Raw genomic sequence first — 19,803 nt, 5'->3', positions numbered from 1 at the left:
CACAGCTTTAGGGAAGCATCCAGTGTAGAGATATCTCACAACTTTAGGGAAGCATCCAGTGTAGAGATATCTCACAGCTTTAGGGATGCATCCAGTGTAGAGATATCTCACAGCTTTAGGGAAGCATCCAGTGTAGAGATATCTCACAGCTTTAGGGAAGCATCCAGTGTAGAGATATCTCACAGCTTTAGGGATGCATCCAGTGTAGAGATATCTCACAGCTTTAGGGAAGCATCCAGTGTAGAGATATCTCACAGCTTCAGGGATGCATCCAGTGTGGTGACAACTCACAGCTTCAGGGATGCATCCAGTGTAGAGATATCTCACAGCTTTAGGGAAGCATCCAGTGTAGAGATATCTCACAGCTTTAGGGAAGCATCCAGTGTAGAGATATCTCACAGCTTCAGGGATGCATCCAGTGTGGTGACAACTCACAGCTTCAGGGATGCATCCAGTGTGGTGACAACTCACAGCTTCAGGGATGCATCCAGTGTGGTGACAACTCACAGCTTCAGGGATGCATCCAGTGTGGTGACAACTCACAGCTTTAGGGAAGCATCCAGTGTGGTGACAACTCACAGCTTCAGGGATGCATCCAGTGTGGTGACAACTCACAGCTTTAGGGTAGAATTCAGTGTGGTGACAACTCACAGATTTAGGGAAGCATCCAGTGTGGTGACAACTCATAGCTTCAGTGATGCATCCAGTGTGGTGACAACTCACAGCTTTAGTGTAGAATTCAGTGTGGTGACAACTCACAGCTTCAGGGTAGAATTCAGTGTGGTGACAACTCACAGCTTTAGGGTAGCACTGCCTCCTCTTGGTGGATCCTGGTCTGCCTGGAACACTGGTCTCCTCCTCGTCATGGAGATCCAGCTCCTCCTCATACTTCACGGTCTCTTTCCCCACAGGCATCAAGTGGTCATCCAACTCACCTGGAGAAGAGAAAGGCAGAACCATTTAACTACCGTAGAAGTATAGCAAAAAAATTATGCCCAAAAAGTTAAATATGTCACTGCACAGCAGTTAATACCAGGTCCCCCTTAATACTGAACCCCCCTCACACCCCAGCAAATTCAGTTACATTCCCACAAGCTTGAAGAGAGAGAGAGAGAGGGAGATTTGAGGGAGGGTGACAGAAAGAGAGAGATACAATCAGGGACTATCTGCAGAGAGTACTGCATGATGAAGGATATTCTAACAAATAGTTTCATTTTATTGACCTTTTTTGTGAAGATTTTCACAACAAAGTAGTGCCACTGCCTTCTCTGCCAGTCGTGCACAGTTCATGATTGGCCCCTGCAATGACAAAAAAAAGTGTACATAGGTCTCAAAGACATCCATAAAACACACTGAATCTTGACGTCTCAAATGGAAAAAGTGGATGCTACACATTGGCGGTGGAAGAGGTGAATTTCACCCCCATGTAGCCTACTACAGCCATTTGTGCACCTGGAAGCACTGTATAAGTGTCCCAAAAGGCACCCGTTTCCCTATATAGTGCACTACTTTTGACCAGAGCTAGAATATATAGGCAATACGGCCATTTGTGAATCAGACCTAGAAATCAAATCAATCAGACCAACAAATCAAATCAATGAGGAAAGCCTGAGACTCACAGCGACGGGCACCCGTAGAGGGGAATTGATGGGCAAGTAGAGGGTTGACTGGTAGCGCCCATCCTTCAGCTCCTTGGTCTTACACTTAGGTGCCAGGTGGGTAAACGGGTCACTGGGCAGACGGGCACAGTATCTGGAGAGAGGGTCATTAGCACACCAGACCATCCACAGCCAAATTAAAACAAAATCAAACATATTTTGTTCTCAGTCCATTTAGAGCCTTGTTTCCAATGAGAACCATTTTAAAACTGTATATATCTTTCACAGACTCAAAGCAGGGCTGGCGGTTCTCTCTTTACCTGTTGATGTGTCCGATAGCCGTGTTGATGGTGACGCGGGGCCCTCCTTCCTCAGAGCGGAGCACGTAGGGAGGCAGGATGTTGTCATCATCCTGCACCGGTTCCACCTCAAAGTCGCCGACCCCCGCTGCCTTGGAACACTTGTTTCTCAGGATCTGAAGACGTCAAGAGAAGACCTACAGTCATCAGTATTAGGGTTGTCACAATACGAGCAGAGAAACACCAAGGACCTCTCATATCATCCAAGGACGGGCCTTGTGGACAGACACACAAATCAATTAAACAGGCAGATAGTTCCCTATACAGTACAGTGCACTACGCTATAGGGTGCCATTTGGGATGCATCCTTAAACAAATCTCTGAGAATCCCTGTGTTCCTCAGACAGACACAATGGGGCCTTGAGGACAGGCTCTGAAAACCACACCTTCTCTATGGCCTTGTAGGTCTTCAGGTCTTCCTCGAAGGTCTTGGTCCTCTCACTTTCAGCCAGCATGATGTAGTTGGAGACAGGGGCTCTGGCTCGGCCTTTAGACTGAACGTAGGACCTACAGTCAAGTCAAAGTTTATTGAAAGTGTATTTACCAGGGGTCACAACACACTTTATATGTTTAAAAAAAAGAGGAACAAAATGTAGAACGGGAACAATATCAACAATATAAAACATAACAAAAAGAGAAGCCAATAGTCCATTGAGCAAGAAGCAACAAGGTAGTGGATGGACAAGCAGTGCTGTACCTGTACTCAGTGGGCAGGTCAAACCTCACCACCAGGTTACACTTGGGAATATCTACCCCTTCCTCCACGATGCTGGTCGCTATGAGCAGGTTGGTCTCGTGGGCACGGAACTTACGCAGAACCTGAGAGATAATGAGGAAATATGGTTAGGTCTGAATGGAAGGAGGGGAGAGAGATAGGCAGAAAGAGAGAGAGGCAGAGAGTGAGAGAGACAGACAGACAGGCAGGAAAGCAGACAGACAGACAGGCAGACAGACAGACAGAGAGGCAGAGAGAGAGAGAGAGGGAGACAGAGAGAGAGAGAGAGAGAGAGAGAGAGAGAGAGAGAACGAGAAAGAGAGAGGCAGAGACACACTAATGTAGGGGTAGGTCAATTTCAATGTAAACAGATGGGATAATGTCACAATCCAAGATGTTGTGTTCCCACCTCTTCCTGTTTCCTGAACTCCACCTCCATCTGCTTGTTGCGTGGCTGGTTCTTTCCGATGCTGTGTCCCGTGATGAAGTTACTGCTGATGTAGGCCAGCTCCGGGTCCTGTTTCCCTGCCTCCTTTATTAGCCTGACACAGAGGGACAATAATCATGGAAATGGTATTTAGACAACCGAAATCCTCCCCCCAAAATATACTGCTAAATCACAAAGTTAGATCAATACAATTCATTCATTCTTCTAGTCTTTTGAGCAGTGAACAAGAATCTATCCAAGGAGCCAGTGTAGCAGAGGTATCACACAATTGAGCCAAATAGGCATTGAACACCAGATGCGTACCGGTTGAGGACGACGGCCGTGTAGCGCCTCTCTACGAAGATAATCCCACACAGGATGTTGGTGAACGGCGAGGGGAAATTAGCCTCGGGTTTCTCCTTCACCTCCACCTCCTCATCCTCGTCTTCGTCTTCCGAGTCACTCCACGACACGTAGTTGTCCTCGTTGCGGTTGTTGTACCACTCCACACTCTCAAACTGTTGCCTCTCAAAGGGCTTGTACTCATGGAGGATCTCCAGGAGACGGATGACCTTCGGGGTCACAAACTTCAGGTCCAGAGAGGCCGGGGAGAAGAGTTCCTCACACAGGGCGTGGACCTAGGTCACCAGGAAGAAATAACTTCATAATAAACCCTGTGGACCTAGGACACCAGGAAGAAATAACTTCATAATAAACCCTGTGGACCTAGGACACCAGGAAGAAATAACTTCATAATAAACCATGTGGACCTAGGACACCAGGAAGAAATAACTTCATAATAAACCCTGTGGACCTAGGACACCAGGAAGAAATAACTTCATAATAAACCCTGTGGACCTAGGACACCAGGAAGACACACACACACACACACACACACACACACACACACACACACACACACACACACACAGCAACACAAAATACTAAAGGCAATCAATACCATGTATGTCATGTAGCCAAATCAAATTAAACTTTATGTCACATGCGCCGGTATACAACAAGTGTAGACCTTACCGTGAAATGCTTCCTTACAAGCCCTTAACCAACTGTGCGGTTCAAGAAGAGTTATGAAAATATTTACTAAATAAACTAAAGTAAAGAATTATCAAAAGTAACACAATAACGAGGCTTTATACAGGGGGTACCGGTACCGAGTCAGTGTGCGGTGGTACAGGTTAGTCAAGGTCTTTTGTACATGTAGGTAGGGGTGAAGTGACTATGACTAGATAATAAAAAGCGAGTAGCAGCAGTGTACAAAACAAAACAAATGGGGGGGGGGTAAATGTAATAGTCCGGTGGCCAATTAATTAATTGTTCAGCAGCAGTCTTATGGCTTGGGGGTAGAAGCTGTTAAGGAGCCTTTTGGTCTGAGATCTGGCACTCCAGAAAATAGTCTTGGGTGACTGAAGTCTCTGACAATTTTATGGGCTTTCCCCTGACACCGCCTGGTATATAGGTCCTGGATGGCAGGAAGCTTGGCCCCAGTGATGTATTGGGCCGTACACACTACCCTCTGTAGCGCCTTATGGTCAGATGCCGAGCAGTTGCCATACCAGGCGGTGATGCAGCTGGTCATAATGCTCTCGATGGTGCAGCTGTAGAACTTTTTGAGGATCTGGGGACCCATGCCAAATATTTTCAGTTTCCAGAGGAGGGAAAGTTTTTGTTGTGCCCTCTTCACGACTGTCTTGGTGTGTTTGGACTAGAGGTCGACCGATTATGATTTTTCAACGCCGAACCGATTATTGGAGGACCAAAAAAAGACGATACCGATTAATCGGACAATTTTTTAAAATGTATTTGTAATAATGACAATTACAACAATACTGAATGAACACTTATTTTTACTTAATACAATACATCAATAACATACATTTAGCCTCAAATAAATAATGAAACATGTTCAATTTGGTTTAAATAATGCAAAAAGTAAAAGTGCAAAAGTAAAAGTGCAATATGTGCTATGTAAGAAAGCTAGTGGTTAAAAGTGGTTCCTTTTAATATGAGTCTTCAATATTGCCAGGTAAGAAGTTTTAGGTTGTAGTTATTGTAGGAATTATAGGACTATTTCTCTCTATACCATTTGTATTTCATTAACCTTTGACTATTGGATGTTCTTATAGGCACTTTAGTATTGCCAGTGTAACAGTATAGCTTCTGTCCCTCTCCTCCCGGGGCTCGAACCAGGAACACAACGACAACAGCCACCCTCGAAGCAGCGTTACCCATGCAGAGCAAGGGGAACAACCACTCCAAGTCTCAGAGCGAGTGACGTTTGAAATGCTATTAGCGCGCACCCCGCTAACTAGCTAGCCATTTCACATCGGTTACACCAGCCTAATCTCGAGAGTTGATAGGCTTGAAGTCATAAACAGAGCAATGCTTGACGCACAACGAAGAGCTGCTGGCAAAATGCACGAAAGTGCTGTTTGCATGAATGCTTACGAGCCTGCTGCTGCCTACCACCACTCAGTCAGACTGCTCTATCAAATCATAGACTTAGTTATAACATAATAACACACAGAAATACGAGCATTAGGTCATTAATATGGTCGAATCCGGAAACTATCATCTCGAAAACAAGACGTTTATTCTTTCAGTGAAATATGGAACCGTTCCGTATTTTATCTAAGGGGTGGCATCCATTAGTCTAAATATTCCTGTTACATTGTACAACCTTCAATGTTATGACATAATTAGGCGGCCCAAACTGTTGCATATACACTGACTCTGTGTCACTTCTCTTTCGTTCATTGCGCGCAATTTCACCTGGTTAATATTGCCTGCTAACCTGGATTTCTTTTAGCTAAATATGCAGGTTTAAAAATATATACTTCTGTGTATTGATTTTAAGAAAGGCATTGATGTTCATGGTTAGGTACACATTGGAGCAACGATACGTACAACATTGATTATATGCAACGCAGGACACGCTAGATAAACTAGTAATATCATCAACCATGTGTAGTTAACTAGTGATTATGATTGATTGATTGTTTTTTATAAGATACGTTTAATGCTAGATAGCAACTTACCTTGGCTTACTGCATTCGGGTAACAGGCAATCTCCCCGTGGAGTGCAATGAGAGGCAGGTGGTTAGAGCTTTGGACTTGTTAACTATAAGGTTGCAAGATTGAATCCCCCAAGCTAACAAGGTGAAAATCTGTCGTTCTGCCCCTGAACGAGGCAGTTAACCCACCGTTCCTAGGCCGTCATTGAAAATAAGAATGTGTTCTTAACTGACTTGCCCAGTTAAATAAAGATTAAATAAAGGTGTAAAAACAAAAACGGCCAATACCGATTTCCAATTGTTATAAAAACTTGAAATTGGCCCTAATTAACCGGCCATTCCGATTAATCGGTTGACCTCTAGTTTGGACCATGATAGTTTGTTGGTGATGTGGACACCAAGGAACTTGAAACTCTAGACCAGCTCCACTACAGCCATGTCAATGTTAATGGGGACCTGTTCGGCCCGCCTTTTCCTGTAGTCCACGATAAACTCCTTTGTCTTGATCACGTTGAGGCAGAGGTTGTTGTCCTGGCACCAGACTGCCAGTTCTCTGACCTCCTCCCTATAGGCTGTCTCATTGTTGTCGGTGATCAAGCCTACCACTGCTGTGTTGTCAGCAAATGTAATGATGGTGTTGGAGTCGTGGGTGAACAGGGAGTACAGGAGGAGACTAAGTACACACCCCTGAGGGGCCCCAGTGTTGAGGATCAGCGTGGCGGATGTGTTGTTGCCTACCCTTACCACCTGGGGGCGGCCCATCAGGAAGTCCAGGATCCAGTTGCAGAGGGAAGTGTTTAGTTCCAGGGTCCTTAGCTTAGTGATGGGCTTCATGGGCACTATGGTGTTGAACGCTGAGCTGTAGTCAATGAACGGCATTCTGACAAAGGTTTTCCTTTTGTCCAGGTGGGAAAGGGCAGTTTGGAGTGCGATTGAGATTGCGTCATCTGTGAATCTGTTGGGGCAGTATGCGAATTGGAGTGGGTCTAGGGTATCTGGGAGGATGCTGTTGATGTGAGCCATGACAAGAATTTCAAAGCACTTCATGGTTACTAACGTGAGTGCTACGGGGTGGTAATCATTTAGGCAGGTTACCTTCGCTTCCTTGAGCACAGGGACTATGGTGGTCTGCTTCTAACATGAAGGTACAACAATGGATGCCATGCCCTTATTACAGCAATGGATGTCACGCAAGCGCTTTACAGAACGCAGCTAGGCCTACATAGTAAGACAGGAGACCAAACTCAACGGGAATCACACAAAGAATATACACAAGAGTAAGTCGTTACACACATACCTTCCTCAGGATGGTGTCGGTGAAGAGCAGGAACTTCCTGTTGATCTCTTCCTGTTCATGTTTGATGTACTTCTGCAGCTCCCTCACCATGATGCCAGCCACCTTGTCGGCACACCACGGCCCCAGCACCAGCAGCACCGCCCGGCAGTCACTCAGCACCTGGGGAAGGAGATCATTCAATGAGGATCTTTGAGAATGTTTTAATCCTAAAAACCTGTGTGTAGTAGCCTACATGTTGTAGGCCACCATAGCTCCTGTAATAGGTCAAAGCTGTATGCCAGAAAACATTTGTAGTGCATGGGTGAAGTTAGGCCTTGTGGTGCTCATGTGAATTTCCGTTCTTTTTTTAAGCTTCAGACCAGCCTCACTTCTCCCTTAAAACATACTTTTGCTATTCAATACTCTCTGGTGTAGATTAGGACTATGCACACATTCTCCTTTGCAGACCTGCTTGGATATGAAGGTGGGGTCAGACCTGCTTGGATATGAAGGTGGGGTCAGACCTGTTTGGATTAGAAGGTGGGGTCAGACCTGTTTGGATATGAAGGTGGGGTCAGACCTGTTTGGATATGAAGGTGGGGTCAGACCTGTTTGGATATGAAGGTGGGGTCTCTGTCCTCTCGAAGCACAGGTATGTTGCAGTCGTTGAGGAAGTGGAGAGCCTCGTCCAGCTCGCTCAGTAGATGCTCTGAAAGGCCGCTCTTGTCCAGGTAGGGTCCACAGTCCAGTACCACCTCTCTGGGCTGGGAGGCATATCTGGGACACACACAACACAGTTAAATGTTCCATTTTCAATCATAATAAGTAAGGGTTCGATTCAATCGGTCCCCCGAAGTTCAGTGCAATTTAAATCTAAAGGCAATGTTCCCGCGTTAGCCAAGATTGCATTCATGGTAAACGCTGCATATGTCGGCTCAATAGGAAATTACCTTAACATTTCAATCGCGCTATACAGCTGAACTTACACGATACGGATTGAATCGAGCCCTTAGATTATGTGCACAGGAGGTACCTGATCCCAGATCAGCAGTCCCACTGGGACGCTTTGTGAATACATGATGTGTAGAATTACCTGTCAAGGACAACAAGGTCAGTAGCTGTCTCTGCATTGCTCCGCAGGATCTGCTCCAAGTTCTGGATCTTCTGTTCCAGTTCAGACGGGTCACATTTACCATTCAAAATTGATGCAGTGAGGCCCAGGATCCGAGGGCTGCACGGACAGCCCTCACATAGCTGAAACAGGAGATAGACACAGCCCACACATTACTGAAACAGAGGAGAGATAGACGAAACAGACATGAAGAGAAGGCAATCACATCACTGGAAACAAAGAAATGGGAGACAGGAAGACTGAGCCAGCCTAAAACAAGGAAACTCCAAAAACATTGACCAGCCTCCAATGGGGTCCAATAATGAAGGCTGACTGACCACACTTTTCTCATCTACAAAATGGGGAACAATATAATGAATCATCTCCAATCTCCATAAGGCCTTGGCTTTCTCCATACAGGGAAGGAAGAGTACGTGCTTGGCTTTCAAGCGACAGTTGAATGGATAGCTACGTAGAACAGATAGTAAATGTACCTTCATTATCTCCCGGTAGGGATGGTCCGTGATTGCCAGGTGACACTCATCAAACACCACCAGGTTGAGTTTCCATAGTGGCAGCACTCCACTCTTCAGCACATGCAGGAAGATATGGCACGTCATAACGAGCACCTAGAACAGAAACGATGGATAGAGTGAGTGGAGGATGGCATATTGCCTCGAAGAATAGATTATAGTTGTGAGACAGTATTCTGTCATGGACACAATTAATAACTTCTCCTACTTATGGACAAAACACTGAGGGTAATCAGTGTTCTTTTTCTAAGTTGTTGAAATTGAGGGGAGAAAACTTTGGTAATGTTTTATTTTGTAGAATTACCATTGGTATTTATCATGAAAGAACTCTTAACAATTGGTACTTTATTCTGTCGATTGCTTAGAATTATATGAAAATTGATAACTGGTAATTTTCCAGAAAGTTGGTTCAATGAACGGCACCTGATTTTCAATCATTTCTTGGCTCCACTTTTCCCTGGACCATGATGAGGTCTTCTCCACACACATGTATTCTCCAACCTGGAGATCAGAGTGGGTCCTAACACTAGCTGCTTGCTGAATCACAGACGATGCTTTATTTACCATGGAACAGAAGAGGGGAAAACAGAAGAATCATGGTCTCAATCATATTGATGTACACTTATTAGAAGTTCATACTTATAAAAAGGCTGCATTGTGACTCTCCACCCTTCACCTTAAAGTGTGCACTTCCACTCTGCCTGAAATGGATTTAACAATGGTGAAACGTCCTCCAACCAATGCTTAAACCAATCTAATGCTTTTAAATCCATGCCAGGGAGTGCACATGCACACTTTGGGAAAAGTATGAAGAAATGGGATGCACCAAATAGTACATTTATCTGCGTCTTCAAATGTAGCTACCTGCATTCACCAGGAAAACTGTCCTCTTCCCCTGTTCGACTAAATCTCCCCGGATTTGGTGGGAGAGCTCTTTAGTTAGGAGTACTGCAATAAAAGTCTTCCCTGAGCCAGTATTTAAGCAGACAATAGTATTGTGTTCAAGAGCTGCTTCAAGAAGTTCAACCTGGCAGGACAGATGAGGTCACAGTCATTATTTTCAAACGTTGTGCACTATAACTGGTTGCAAATAAATGCACTGGTGGTTACAAATGAATAATCTTGTGAAATAAAAGATAGATGCTGCACACTGGCGAATGTTCGCAGTTTATTGAGCGAAAGATCAATGGTGATGAATGTACCAATGTCTACATACAACGCAATGCACTCTCCTCATTGCACTCTCCTCTCTCAATTGTTAGCTGGACTACTTGCTCATTCCTCACCTGATATTTCCTAGGCGTGTAGATGTTGTCGTGGATGGCCTCCTGTTGCCACGGGAGACCAAAGAAAGGCCCCATGGGATTGGAGGCGGGGGTGACCAGTTGCAGTCCTGCCATGCTGCTTTTGGGGGATGCTGGGGGGGTGCGGTCCTCCACTCTTCCACTTTATTTTTTATCTAATTTCATCATTCCTCTCCTCTAAAGCTTACTGGTTCAGAAATAAACGGACAGCATGTAGACATGATGTTACTAATAATACAAGAATTGCTAATATTATTGAATGACATGATCAATAATAAATAATTGAATCAATCTCCCCCTCTAAAGCTAACTGGTTCAGAAAGAAACAGACAGCATGCAGGCATGATGTTGCTAATTATGGGCAATTCCACAGTAACAGAGTGATGCAGACTCAGTGCAGATGAAAACTTCGGTAACAGAATGACGGTTGGTGCTGTTTGTGCCATCATTCTGTTAGCAAACTTTGCATCTGCACTGTTCTTCAAGTAAACGTGTTTTTGTAAAAATGTCAGTGGAAATGGTTAACAGTGGTCTTTGTGCATAGAGTTGTATGGTTTGTTCAACTTTGAAATAAATGTTTTTTGCTTGACATACATGGTATAATGAAAAAGCTGAGTCTCAGCATCACTGTCACCATGGAATTGCCCTAATACAATAATTGCTAATATTATTAGATGACATGACCAATAATAAATCATTGAATATTTCTCCTCCTCTAAAGCTAACTGGTTCAGGAAGTAACAGACAGCATGATGTTACCAGTAATACAATAATTACTAATATTATTGACAAGACATGATCAACAATAAATATGATATTCACACACGTGAAATGTATACTTACAGGTAGCGGCATAGACTCTGTGATGGGCCAGGCAGGACTTCTTCTAGGCTTCATCTCAACTAGAGGAGCTGTACAGAGAAACACACAACACAACCCCCTTAACATTAAAACCATTGACAGACCTATTGCACTAAAGCAAATGAAACTGTTATTTCCTAGATTAAGGCTAACTATCATATGTCAGGCTTATGGTAAAATGTATTTTTACCTCTATGCAGTTGACTGGCTGTAATGGCAGGGCTTGAGAAGCTGAAGATTTTTCCTTCCTAAAAAAGAAATCACAGACAGAAGGGGAAAATACATGAGCACAGACATCTTGATGGGAGGAAATAGGAGAGTTCTGGTGTGGGCCGGAGGGGAGTGGAGGAGGGAGGGCGGTGGAATGGGAGGGTAATCTAAATTCTGGATGGCCACTAGCTTTTCAACACATTGTTGCCGCCCTAAAATCAAGACCCCACGTCTGCCCCGACTACCGCTGCTCAACACAGCTGCAACCAATACCAGCAGTCATTTCAGCTCAGCCAGCACAAGCCCTCATTTTTATTGAGTGATCACATTTGCTGCTGGTTATAAGGCGGTTGACTGCCTCTCGCTGACTGCATCACAAATGGCACTCTATTCCATATATAGTGCACTACTTTTGACCAGAGCCCCCATGGGACCTGGTCAAAGGTAGTACACTACTTAGGGAATGGGATGGTGTGCCAGTCTCTCTGACGCCATGCCGAGAGAGAACATACATGCATATATAAATCAAATACAAACCATTATATTAGGCCTAACCCCAATTAGTCTACTGGTCCATTGTTTGGTCGATTAGCTGTTGGTCGACCATGATCTTTTTAGTTGAGCAGTAGCATATTTATATATATATATTTGCACCCATCTCAGTGAATTAATCTGAATAAGGTTATGGTCATTTATGTTAATGCTTTCAATATGTTATTATTCCAGTCTTACCGTTCTCATTCTCGGAATTGACACATTGTTCGCAGAGCACACAACCTATGCTAAACTTGTGAGAAACAAGTTTTTGTTTATTTCAGTCCATTTCTGAGTTTTGTCAATTCAATTCAATTTAGTCATTGTCTTTTGGTTGGAGTGCTCCTGTCAATGTTGAGTAAGGACGCGCACCTGATTACGCATAAGTACACTACCGGTCAAAAGTTTGAGAACACCGACTCGTTCAAGGGTTTTTCTTTATTTTTACTATTTTCTACATTGTAGAATAGTGAAGACATCAAAACTATGAAATAACACATATGGAATCATGTACTAACCAAAAAAAGGTGTTAAACAAATCAAAATATATTTTATATATTTGAGATTCATCAAAGTAGCCACCCTTTACCTTGGATGACACCTTTGCATATAAAATGTGTCAATTTGGGTATCTGATAGTATTTTTGATTGGCTTAACGTACCACACCAATGGTACGTTAAGCTGTGGAGCTTCTCAAAGTAATGTTTTCTTCACCTCAAAAAGCAAACAAGAAATGTTTTTATATCCGTTGAGAATGACAATAGTACCTCAATTTATTGGAAAAATCTTTCCAGCCCGCTCCCTTTCCATAACCACTCAGCGTGATCCAGTGGAAACGTAATAAAACAAGCCTACCTGATTACTTCTTATCAGTGCTTGACTTGGGTGATGGTACTGTTTATATATAGGTGTAGGAGCTCCACAATACTTCTGTGATAATATTCTATAAGAGGAACAGGAGCTCAAACAGTACAACATTTGAGATGCTCCACTCTGGTGAGCCCTTGCCAATGTCAAGCTCTGCTTCTAATCCCTTGCGCAAATAGCCTCCAGCTGTGTCTGTCCCGAGCTCACTGGAGCAGGAAACTGTGAGGGCCCAGGATACTTTATACAATGATGGAAGTTTGCTAGTGCAAGCTTGAGGCCGACTGAAGTTGATCGTTGATACAACGTTTCAAGTTCCTTGCACACAGGCCATGTGTAGCCTGTTATTTATAGGATTTTTAAAAAGTAACTATCAGGATATTTTGTACAATGTTTTTATTTGTAGGCTATTTTTACATATTTACTTTTTAGGTTTATCATTTTCAGTTAGATTTGGAGAGAAATTAGATTAACCATGTGACATTGATTTTGAGATAAGACATTATAAATTAAATGAAACTGTTCCACAAAAATGTGCATATGAAAACCAGAACTGGCACGCAGATCGGTAGAAATGTTAATATAAATTGGCATTCCACATGACAAAGGTTGCCGACTCCCCGTATAGCCTATTACCGGCAACTTCAGGAGAGTAATGGCAGAACCTGCGAAAGCCAGCAGGAGGAGAATGGTTGGGTCAGGGTACGTTATTTTTTCTTTCTTCTGGTTATCTAGATCTCTGGCTCCCTCGAGTCATGCGTGTTATTTCATCAAACCGTAAGCTGATAGAACCAGGCATCCTGTGGCGTACTGCATCAGTGTCGAATAGCCCCCGCAATATGCAACTTTTCAGGGAAGTCAGGAACCAATATACAGTCAGTTAGGAAAGCTAAGGCTAGCTTTTTCAAACAGAAATTTGAATCCTGCAGCACTAATTCCAAAACGTTTTGGGACACAAGTCCATGGAGAATAAGAGCACCTCCTCCCGGCTGCCCACTGCACTGAGGCTAGGAAACACTGTCACCACGATAAATCTACGATAATCGAGAATTTCAATAAGCATTTTTCTTACGGCCGGCCATACTTTCCACCTGGCTACCCCTATCCAGGCCAACAGCGCTGCACCCCCCCGTAGCAACCTGCCGAAGCCAGCCCCCCCCCCCCCCCCCCCCCCCGCTTCTCCATCACCCAAATCCAGATAGCTGATGTTCTGAAAGAGCTGCAAAATCTGGACTCCTACAAATCAGCTGGCCTAGACAATCTGGACTCTCTCTTTCTAAAATTATCCACCGCAATTGTTGCAATCCCTATTACTAGCCTGTTCAACCTCTCTTTCGTATTGTCTGAGATCCCTAAAGATTGGAAAGCTGCCGCGGTCATACCCCTGACACTCTAGACCCAAACTGTTACAGACCTATATCCATCCTGCCCTGCCTTTCTCTTTCGAAAGCCAAGTTAACAAACAGATCACCGACCATGTCGAATCCCACCGCACGTTTTCCGCTATGCAATCTGGTTTCTGAGCTGGTCATGGGTGCACCTCAGCCACGCTCAAGGTCCTAAACGATATCATAACCTCCATCGATAAAAGACAGTACTGTGCAGCGGTCGTCATCGACCTGGCCAAGGCTTTCGACTATGTCAATCACCGCATTCTTATCGGCAGACTCAACAGCCTTGTTTTCTCAAATGACAGCTTCGCCTGGTTCACCAACTACTTCTCAGATAGAGTTCCTCTGGCAGTCTCGATGGGGGTGCCACAGTGTTCTATTCTCGGGCCGACTGTTTTCTCTGTATACATCAATGACGTCGCTCTTGCTGCTGGTGATTCTCTTTTTGTTTTTTGAATTTTACCCCCTTTTCTCCCCAATTTCGTGGCATCCAATTGTTAGTAGCTACTATCTTGTCTCATCGCTACAACTCCCGTACGGGCTCGGGAGAGACAAAGGTTGAAAGTCACTTGTCCTCCGATACACAACCCAACCAAGCCACAATGCTTCTTAACACAGTGTGCATCCAACCCGGAAGCCAGCCGCACCAATGTGTCGGAGGAAACACCGTGCACCTGGCAACCTTGGCTAGTGCGCACTGCACCCGGCCCGCCACAGGAGTCGCTGGTGCGCGATGAGACAAGGATATCCCTACTGCCCAAACCCTCCCTAACCCAGACGACGCTAGGCCAATTGTGCGTCGCCCCACGGACCTTCCGGTTGCGGCCGGTTACGACAGAGCCTGGGCGGGAACCCAGAGTCTCTGGTGGCACAGCTGGCGCTGCAGTACAGCGCCCTTAACCACTGCGCCACCCGGGAGGCCCGCAGCTGGTGATTCCCTGATTCACCTCTACGCAGACGACACCATTCTGTATACATCTGGCCCTTCTTTGGACACTGTGTTAAAACTACAAACAAGCTTCAATGCCACACAACACTCCTTCCGTGGCCTCCAGCTGCTCTTAAATGCTAGTAAAACTAAATACATGCTCTTCAACTGATCGCTGCCGCCCGCCCGACTAGCATCACTACTCTGGATGGTTCTGACTTAGAATATGTGAACTACTACAAATACAGTGGTTTCTCCTTTAAAAAGTTGCGAGCTTACGCCGCGGGACTTAGAGGTACCCAACGTCACGGCTTCATTGCTCCAGAGCACCACAAGGGGGAGTTAGAGCACTCATTATGCATTTGGGTCCCAAGGTTTTTATATGACCAATCATATCGAGTGATTCCAATGACGAATTTCACACAGAGCCACCCCTCCCTGGGGGCTTTCTTCAGCATAGATGGCTGACAAAACATTACGGGGAGGCAAATGTAAGCAGTTATAACGGCATAACGAGTCAAGCAAAAAATGTACAATTGAGACGAATATGTTAGTTAATGTACTGTAGAGACAAACAATTGTGCATATTTTTTTGTCATGAAGTTAATTTACGAAAATCGCAAAGTTTTTTTTCTGTCATATCCAATACCAGGTGTTTTTATTTTTTATTTCACCTTTAATTAACCAGGTAGGCTAGTTGAGAACCAGTTCTCATTCACAACTGCGACCTGGCCAAGCTAAAGCTAAGCAGTTCAACACATACAACAGCACAGAGTTACACATGGAATAAACAAACATACAGTCAATAATACAGTAGGAAAAGTCTATACACAGTGTGTGCAAATGAGGTAGGTTAAGGGAGGTAAGGCAATAAATAGGCCATGGTGGCGAAGTAATTACAATATAGCAATTAAACACAGGAATGGTAGATGTGCAGAAGATGAACGTGCAAGGAGAGATACTGGGGTGCAAAGGAGCAAGATAAATAAATAAATACAGTATGGGGATGAGGTAGTAGGATGGGCTATTTACAGATGGGCTATGTACAGGAGCAGTGATCTGTGAGCTGCTCTGACAGCTGGTGCTTAAAGCTGGTGAGGGAGATATGAGTCTCCAGCTTCAGTGATTTTTGCAGTTCATTCCAGTCAGCAGAGAACTGGAAGGAAAGGCCGGCCAAAGGAAGAATTAGCTTTGGTAGTGACCATTGAGATGTACCTGCAGGTTCGCGTGCTACGGGTGGGTGCTGCTATGGTGACCAGTGTATCAAACTCCATTCTGTGAATGGTGCTGTGTCTGCATGCATGTACTACAATTATACACTTCAACAGTGTTTACCACTCCTGCTCCTGGGACATCAATGATTACCCATTGTAACTATGCAATAGACTAGAAACATGACTTTGTAATTCATATATACAGAATAAAACAACAGTACATCCTGCCAGCACGCTCACAAGCATGATGAATGACACATGGAAGAGAATGAGGAATGAGATGGGAGTAACAATCCAGACTATTTGCTCTGAGACCTGCATAATAATGTAATGAAACAAGCATGGAGCAGGTTTCGAACCCTCAACATTCAAGCCCGAAGTCCAGCACGCTATCAACTGGGTTTGGGGCCGATTGTGCTAAAAACACTATCTACTGGAATCTTTAACATGTGGAAAGGGGGAAAAGTATTATCATTCGTTATTCACAAGCATAGCAGGAGGGCTATTAGCTGAACAATAGACTATTCAACCTTTACTAAAGAATTGTCTAATAGCCGAGCAAGGTGTGAACCCCCCCAGCTTGTAACAAATAATTGGTGTCCATCTTTCCACAACTACCTACACACGGTTATTGTTATGAACCCACATTTTTTTTAATAGAAATATAGTTTGAATTCAGGCTGTATCATATCCGACCGTGATTTGGAGTGCCATAGGGCAGCGCACAATTGGCCCAGCGGGGTAGGCCTTCATTGGCCGGGGTAGGCTGGTGCTGGGGTAGGCTGGTGCTGAAAATATAGCTAGCTTGTTATTCAAGTGTTGCACACGAAAACCTACACCAGTCGAGCAATTCATTTCAACAATAATCTTCATTTTAATTTGACTTTACAAACACCAAGTGTGCTTAATTAGAGTCGATTTCTTCAGAGCCTAGACCTATATAAAATAACTTAACTGGCTGAGGGAGGCTATGAGGCTTTATTGGGCCTACTTACAAATGGTCAAAAATGTAGCATCCTACGCAAAACAATCATTTAAAAGGAAAAAAAGCATGTATATAGATTTTTGTTCTACTGTATTTTTGACTATTTCAGTTTATTCCATGTGTAATTCTGTGTTGTGGTATGTGTCAAACTGCTTCGCTTTATTCTTGGACAGGTCGCAGTTGTAAATGAGAACATGTTGTCAACTAGCCTACCTGGTTAAATAAAGGTGAAATAAATAAATAATTAAAAAGCGCACATTTGTAAATCCCAAACTCTAAAAGTAATTGGAAAGGTAGATACAAATGATGTGTGACACAATAAAGAATGGAAACAAAATGTGTTTTTATTTACAGTAGTGATGGACAACTGGAGGCATTTTGAAAACAGGTTTGCAAACACTTGTTTTTCACAACTGTAGCAGGTGAAGCCCATCATGCTAATGTTTCCTATTAGCAGAACAATAGACTTTTTGTATAACCCGGCTACTGTTGTGAAAATCCATCAACGTATGATGCTTAAGTACTCTAAAGTGTTACATTTCTAACTCAAACAGCAGTACAGTATTTATTCAGCAACATCTTTACATCTTTAGATATACTGTAGGCCTACAGAAGGTGTTGTAGGTCTTATTTTTACATTTTTATTTAACCTTTATTTTACTTCATAAAGGTCTACTTACTCTGCTGGCGTCCTGACCCAGTTTATGCCCTCATTTGCAATGCAACCCAAGCGGCAGTGTGTTTTGGGTAGTCTGCATTTGGAGAAGAAAAAAATATGCGCCTAACAGCCAAAATTAGGTACAATAATAGAAATATACATGTAAATAGGCCTAAATGTAATAAAAAATGGCTATAATCCTACTTTGAAAGAAACAATGTGGTCCCAGAAACACCTCTCTGACACAGGGTCCAGCATATCTCCTAAGGTTTTCTTCCTCAAAGAAAGAAAAATAAATCTTGAGCCATACCTGAAAAAGGAGGCAAGGTGAATTATTGTGGAACACATAACGGACTGAGTTGTAGCCTACAATATTTGATGTAGCTTTTGCTTTGTAAATAGCCAAACTCACCATCAAAAGTAAAATATGGGCCTGGTCCCTGGCGAGAAAATGCCCCCCCACACATGGAGTTTGAGCAGATGCTTGGGACTCGGCTCGTTTGATCTTCCTTTTTTTTGTAGCAATTTTGAGCAAATTGCTCAAGGGCCACGGTTGATTAGTCTGTGACGATGACATTATTGAACGTCTCGCCAGCTTTGATCCATGCCTGGGCCTGCAGAGCGCAAAGTTCTTTGTCAGACGAATCATTGGGTCGAAACTACAGAACAGTACAAAACAAGTGAACACACCTGGTTAATGTTCTGATAATTTAAAAAATATATATATATCATTTCTTACTAAGCCTTTCTGTAAGTCCACCCTAGTTTCTTCAACTGTCTTCTGACCGTAATTAGAGTGATGTTGATGTCGTGCCATGATGCCAGCAGATTACAGATTGCCTTTGCCGATCGCTCGTCATTTACATTCATCAGTGAGTCGATGGCTTGAATAGTCTCACTGGAAATGAAATACAATGTGAAAATGTGCAGCATACAGTAAAGATCAGCAGTCAATTTATTTAAGCATTATTTTTTAGCATTATTAGGCCTACATTAAAATATGGTAGTCTACTGTACCTGTTAATTTTCCTGGGCTTTCGAGTTCGGCGTAAAACAGGCATCTGATGATAGTGTTTGTGAATAGCACTGTCCGTGACCAAAATCCCCAAGTCTACCAGTATTTTTGAAATGTCTCCAGTAGATTTTCCGTTCCTGCTGAAAGCCCTGACAACAGAACTTGACCAACTGCTCACCAGGCACAGCAAGGGCCGCCCAGACCATTATGCTGTTCTGCTATTCCAAGGATGTGTAATCGAAGAGAGTTACCTCGACTGGGCACAGAATACAAACGGATGGATCTCGAGGCAAATGTAGCTTACCAGTGAACCTCCGGGTGGTCATCGTTAATACTGTGTCTCAGGAGTTTCCATCCATGACTGGTGCAACCCGAAAAAGCATTAAAAGACAGAGTTAATGAGTACTTGAGGTCACCGAGAAAGTCTGGACATGGCCTGCTCTCCCTTATGTAAGGCATTAGGCATTTCCCATGTTTACTACAGTATTTACCGTAATTTCTGGACTATTAAGCACACCTGAATATAAGCCGCACCCACTGAATTAAAAAAAATATATGTATTTTATACATAAATAAGCCGCACATGTCTATAAGCCGCAGTTGCCTACCGGTACATTGAAACAAATTAACTTTACACAGCCTTTAAACGAATCACAGCTTGTAACAAAAATAAATAGGCTTTTAAACAAAACACGGCTTGTAACAAAAAAAATACAAATAGCAGTAAACAGTAGCCTACCAAGAAAGTCATTGGTCACTATCTTCCTCCTCCTGTGCACTGAAACCA

At 43.6% G+C, this 19,803-nt stretch overlaps 1 protein-coding gene across 1 annotated transcript in view; it reads right to left on the bottom strand.

Annotated features, from left to right (window-relative positions):
* The window catches only part of LOC109904588 (endoribonuclease Dicer), a 65,915-nt gene that overhangs the window by 33,849 nt on the left and 12,263 nt on the right, over positions 1-19,803 (bottom strand). Inside the window, exons 2-18 of the mRNA XM_031787896.1 lie at positions 11,407-11,464; positions 11,199-11,266; positions 10,338-10,542; positions 9,916-10,078; positions 9,475-9,605; positions 9,013-9,147; positions 8,501-8,661; positions 8,016-8,184; positions 7,429-7,587; positions 3,424-3,737; positions 3,082-3,214; positions 2,655-2,776; positions 2,344-2,464; positions 1,919-2,073; positions 1,620-1,752; positions 1,224-1,299; positions 796-935 (exon numbers count right to left, since the gene is read on the bottom strand). Of these exons, the coding sequence (XP_031643756.1) occupies positions 796-935; positions 1,224-1,299; positions 1,620-1,752; positions 1,919-2,073; positions 2,344-2,464; positions 2,655-2,776; positions 3,082-3,214; positions 3,424-3,737; positions 7,429-7,587; positions 8,016-8,184; positions 8,501-8,661; positions 9,013-9,147; positions 9,475-9,605; positions 9,916-10,078; positions 10,338-10,451 (2,226 nt within the window). The 5' untranslated portion in view covers positions 10,452-10,542; positions 11,199-11,266; positions 11,407-11,464. The remainder of the gene's footprint in view (positions 1-795; positions 936-1,223; positions 1,300-1,619; positions 1,753-1,918; positions 2,074-2,343; positions 2,465-2,654; positions 2,777-3,081; positions 3,215-3,423; positions 3,738-7,428; positions 7,588-8,015; positions 8,185-8,500; positions 8,662-9,012; positions 9,148-9,474; positions 9,606-9,915; positions 10,079-10,337; positions 10,543-11,198; positions 11,267-11,406; positions 11,465-19,803) is intronic.

This window comes from Oncorhynchus kisutch, linkage group LG14 (genome assembly GCF_002021735.2).
Source record: "Oncorhynchus kisutch isolate 150728-3 linkage group LG14, Okis_V2, whole genome shotgun sequence".
In the NCBI taxonomy this organism is placed as follows: Eukaryota; Metazoa; Chordata; class Actinopteri; order Salmoniformes; family Salmonidae; genus Oncorhynchus; species Oncorhynchus kisutch.
The sequence above is the reverse complement of the archived record's forward strand: the minus strand, read 5'-3'. Positions and strand labels throughout refer to the sequence as shown.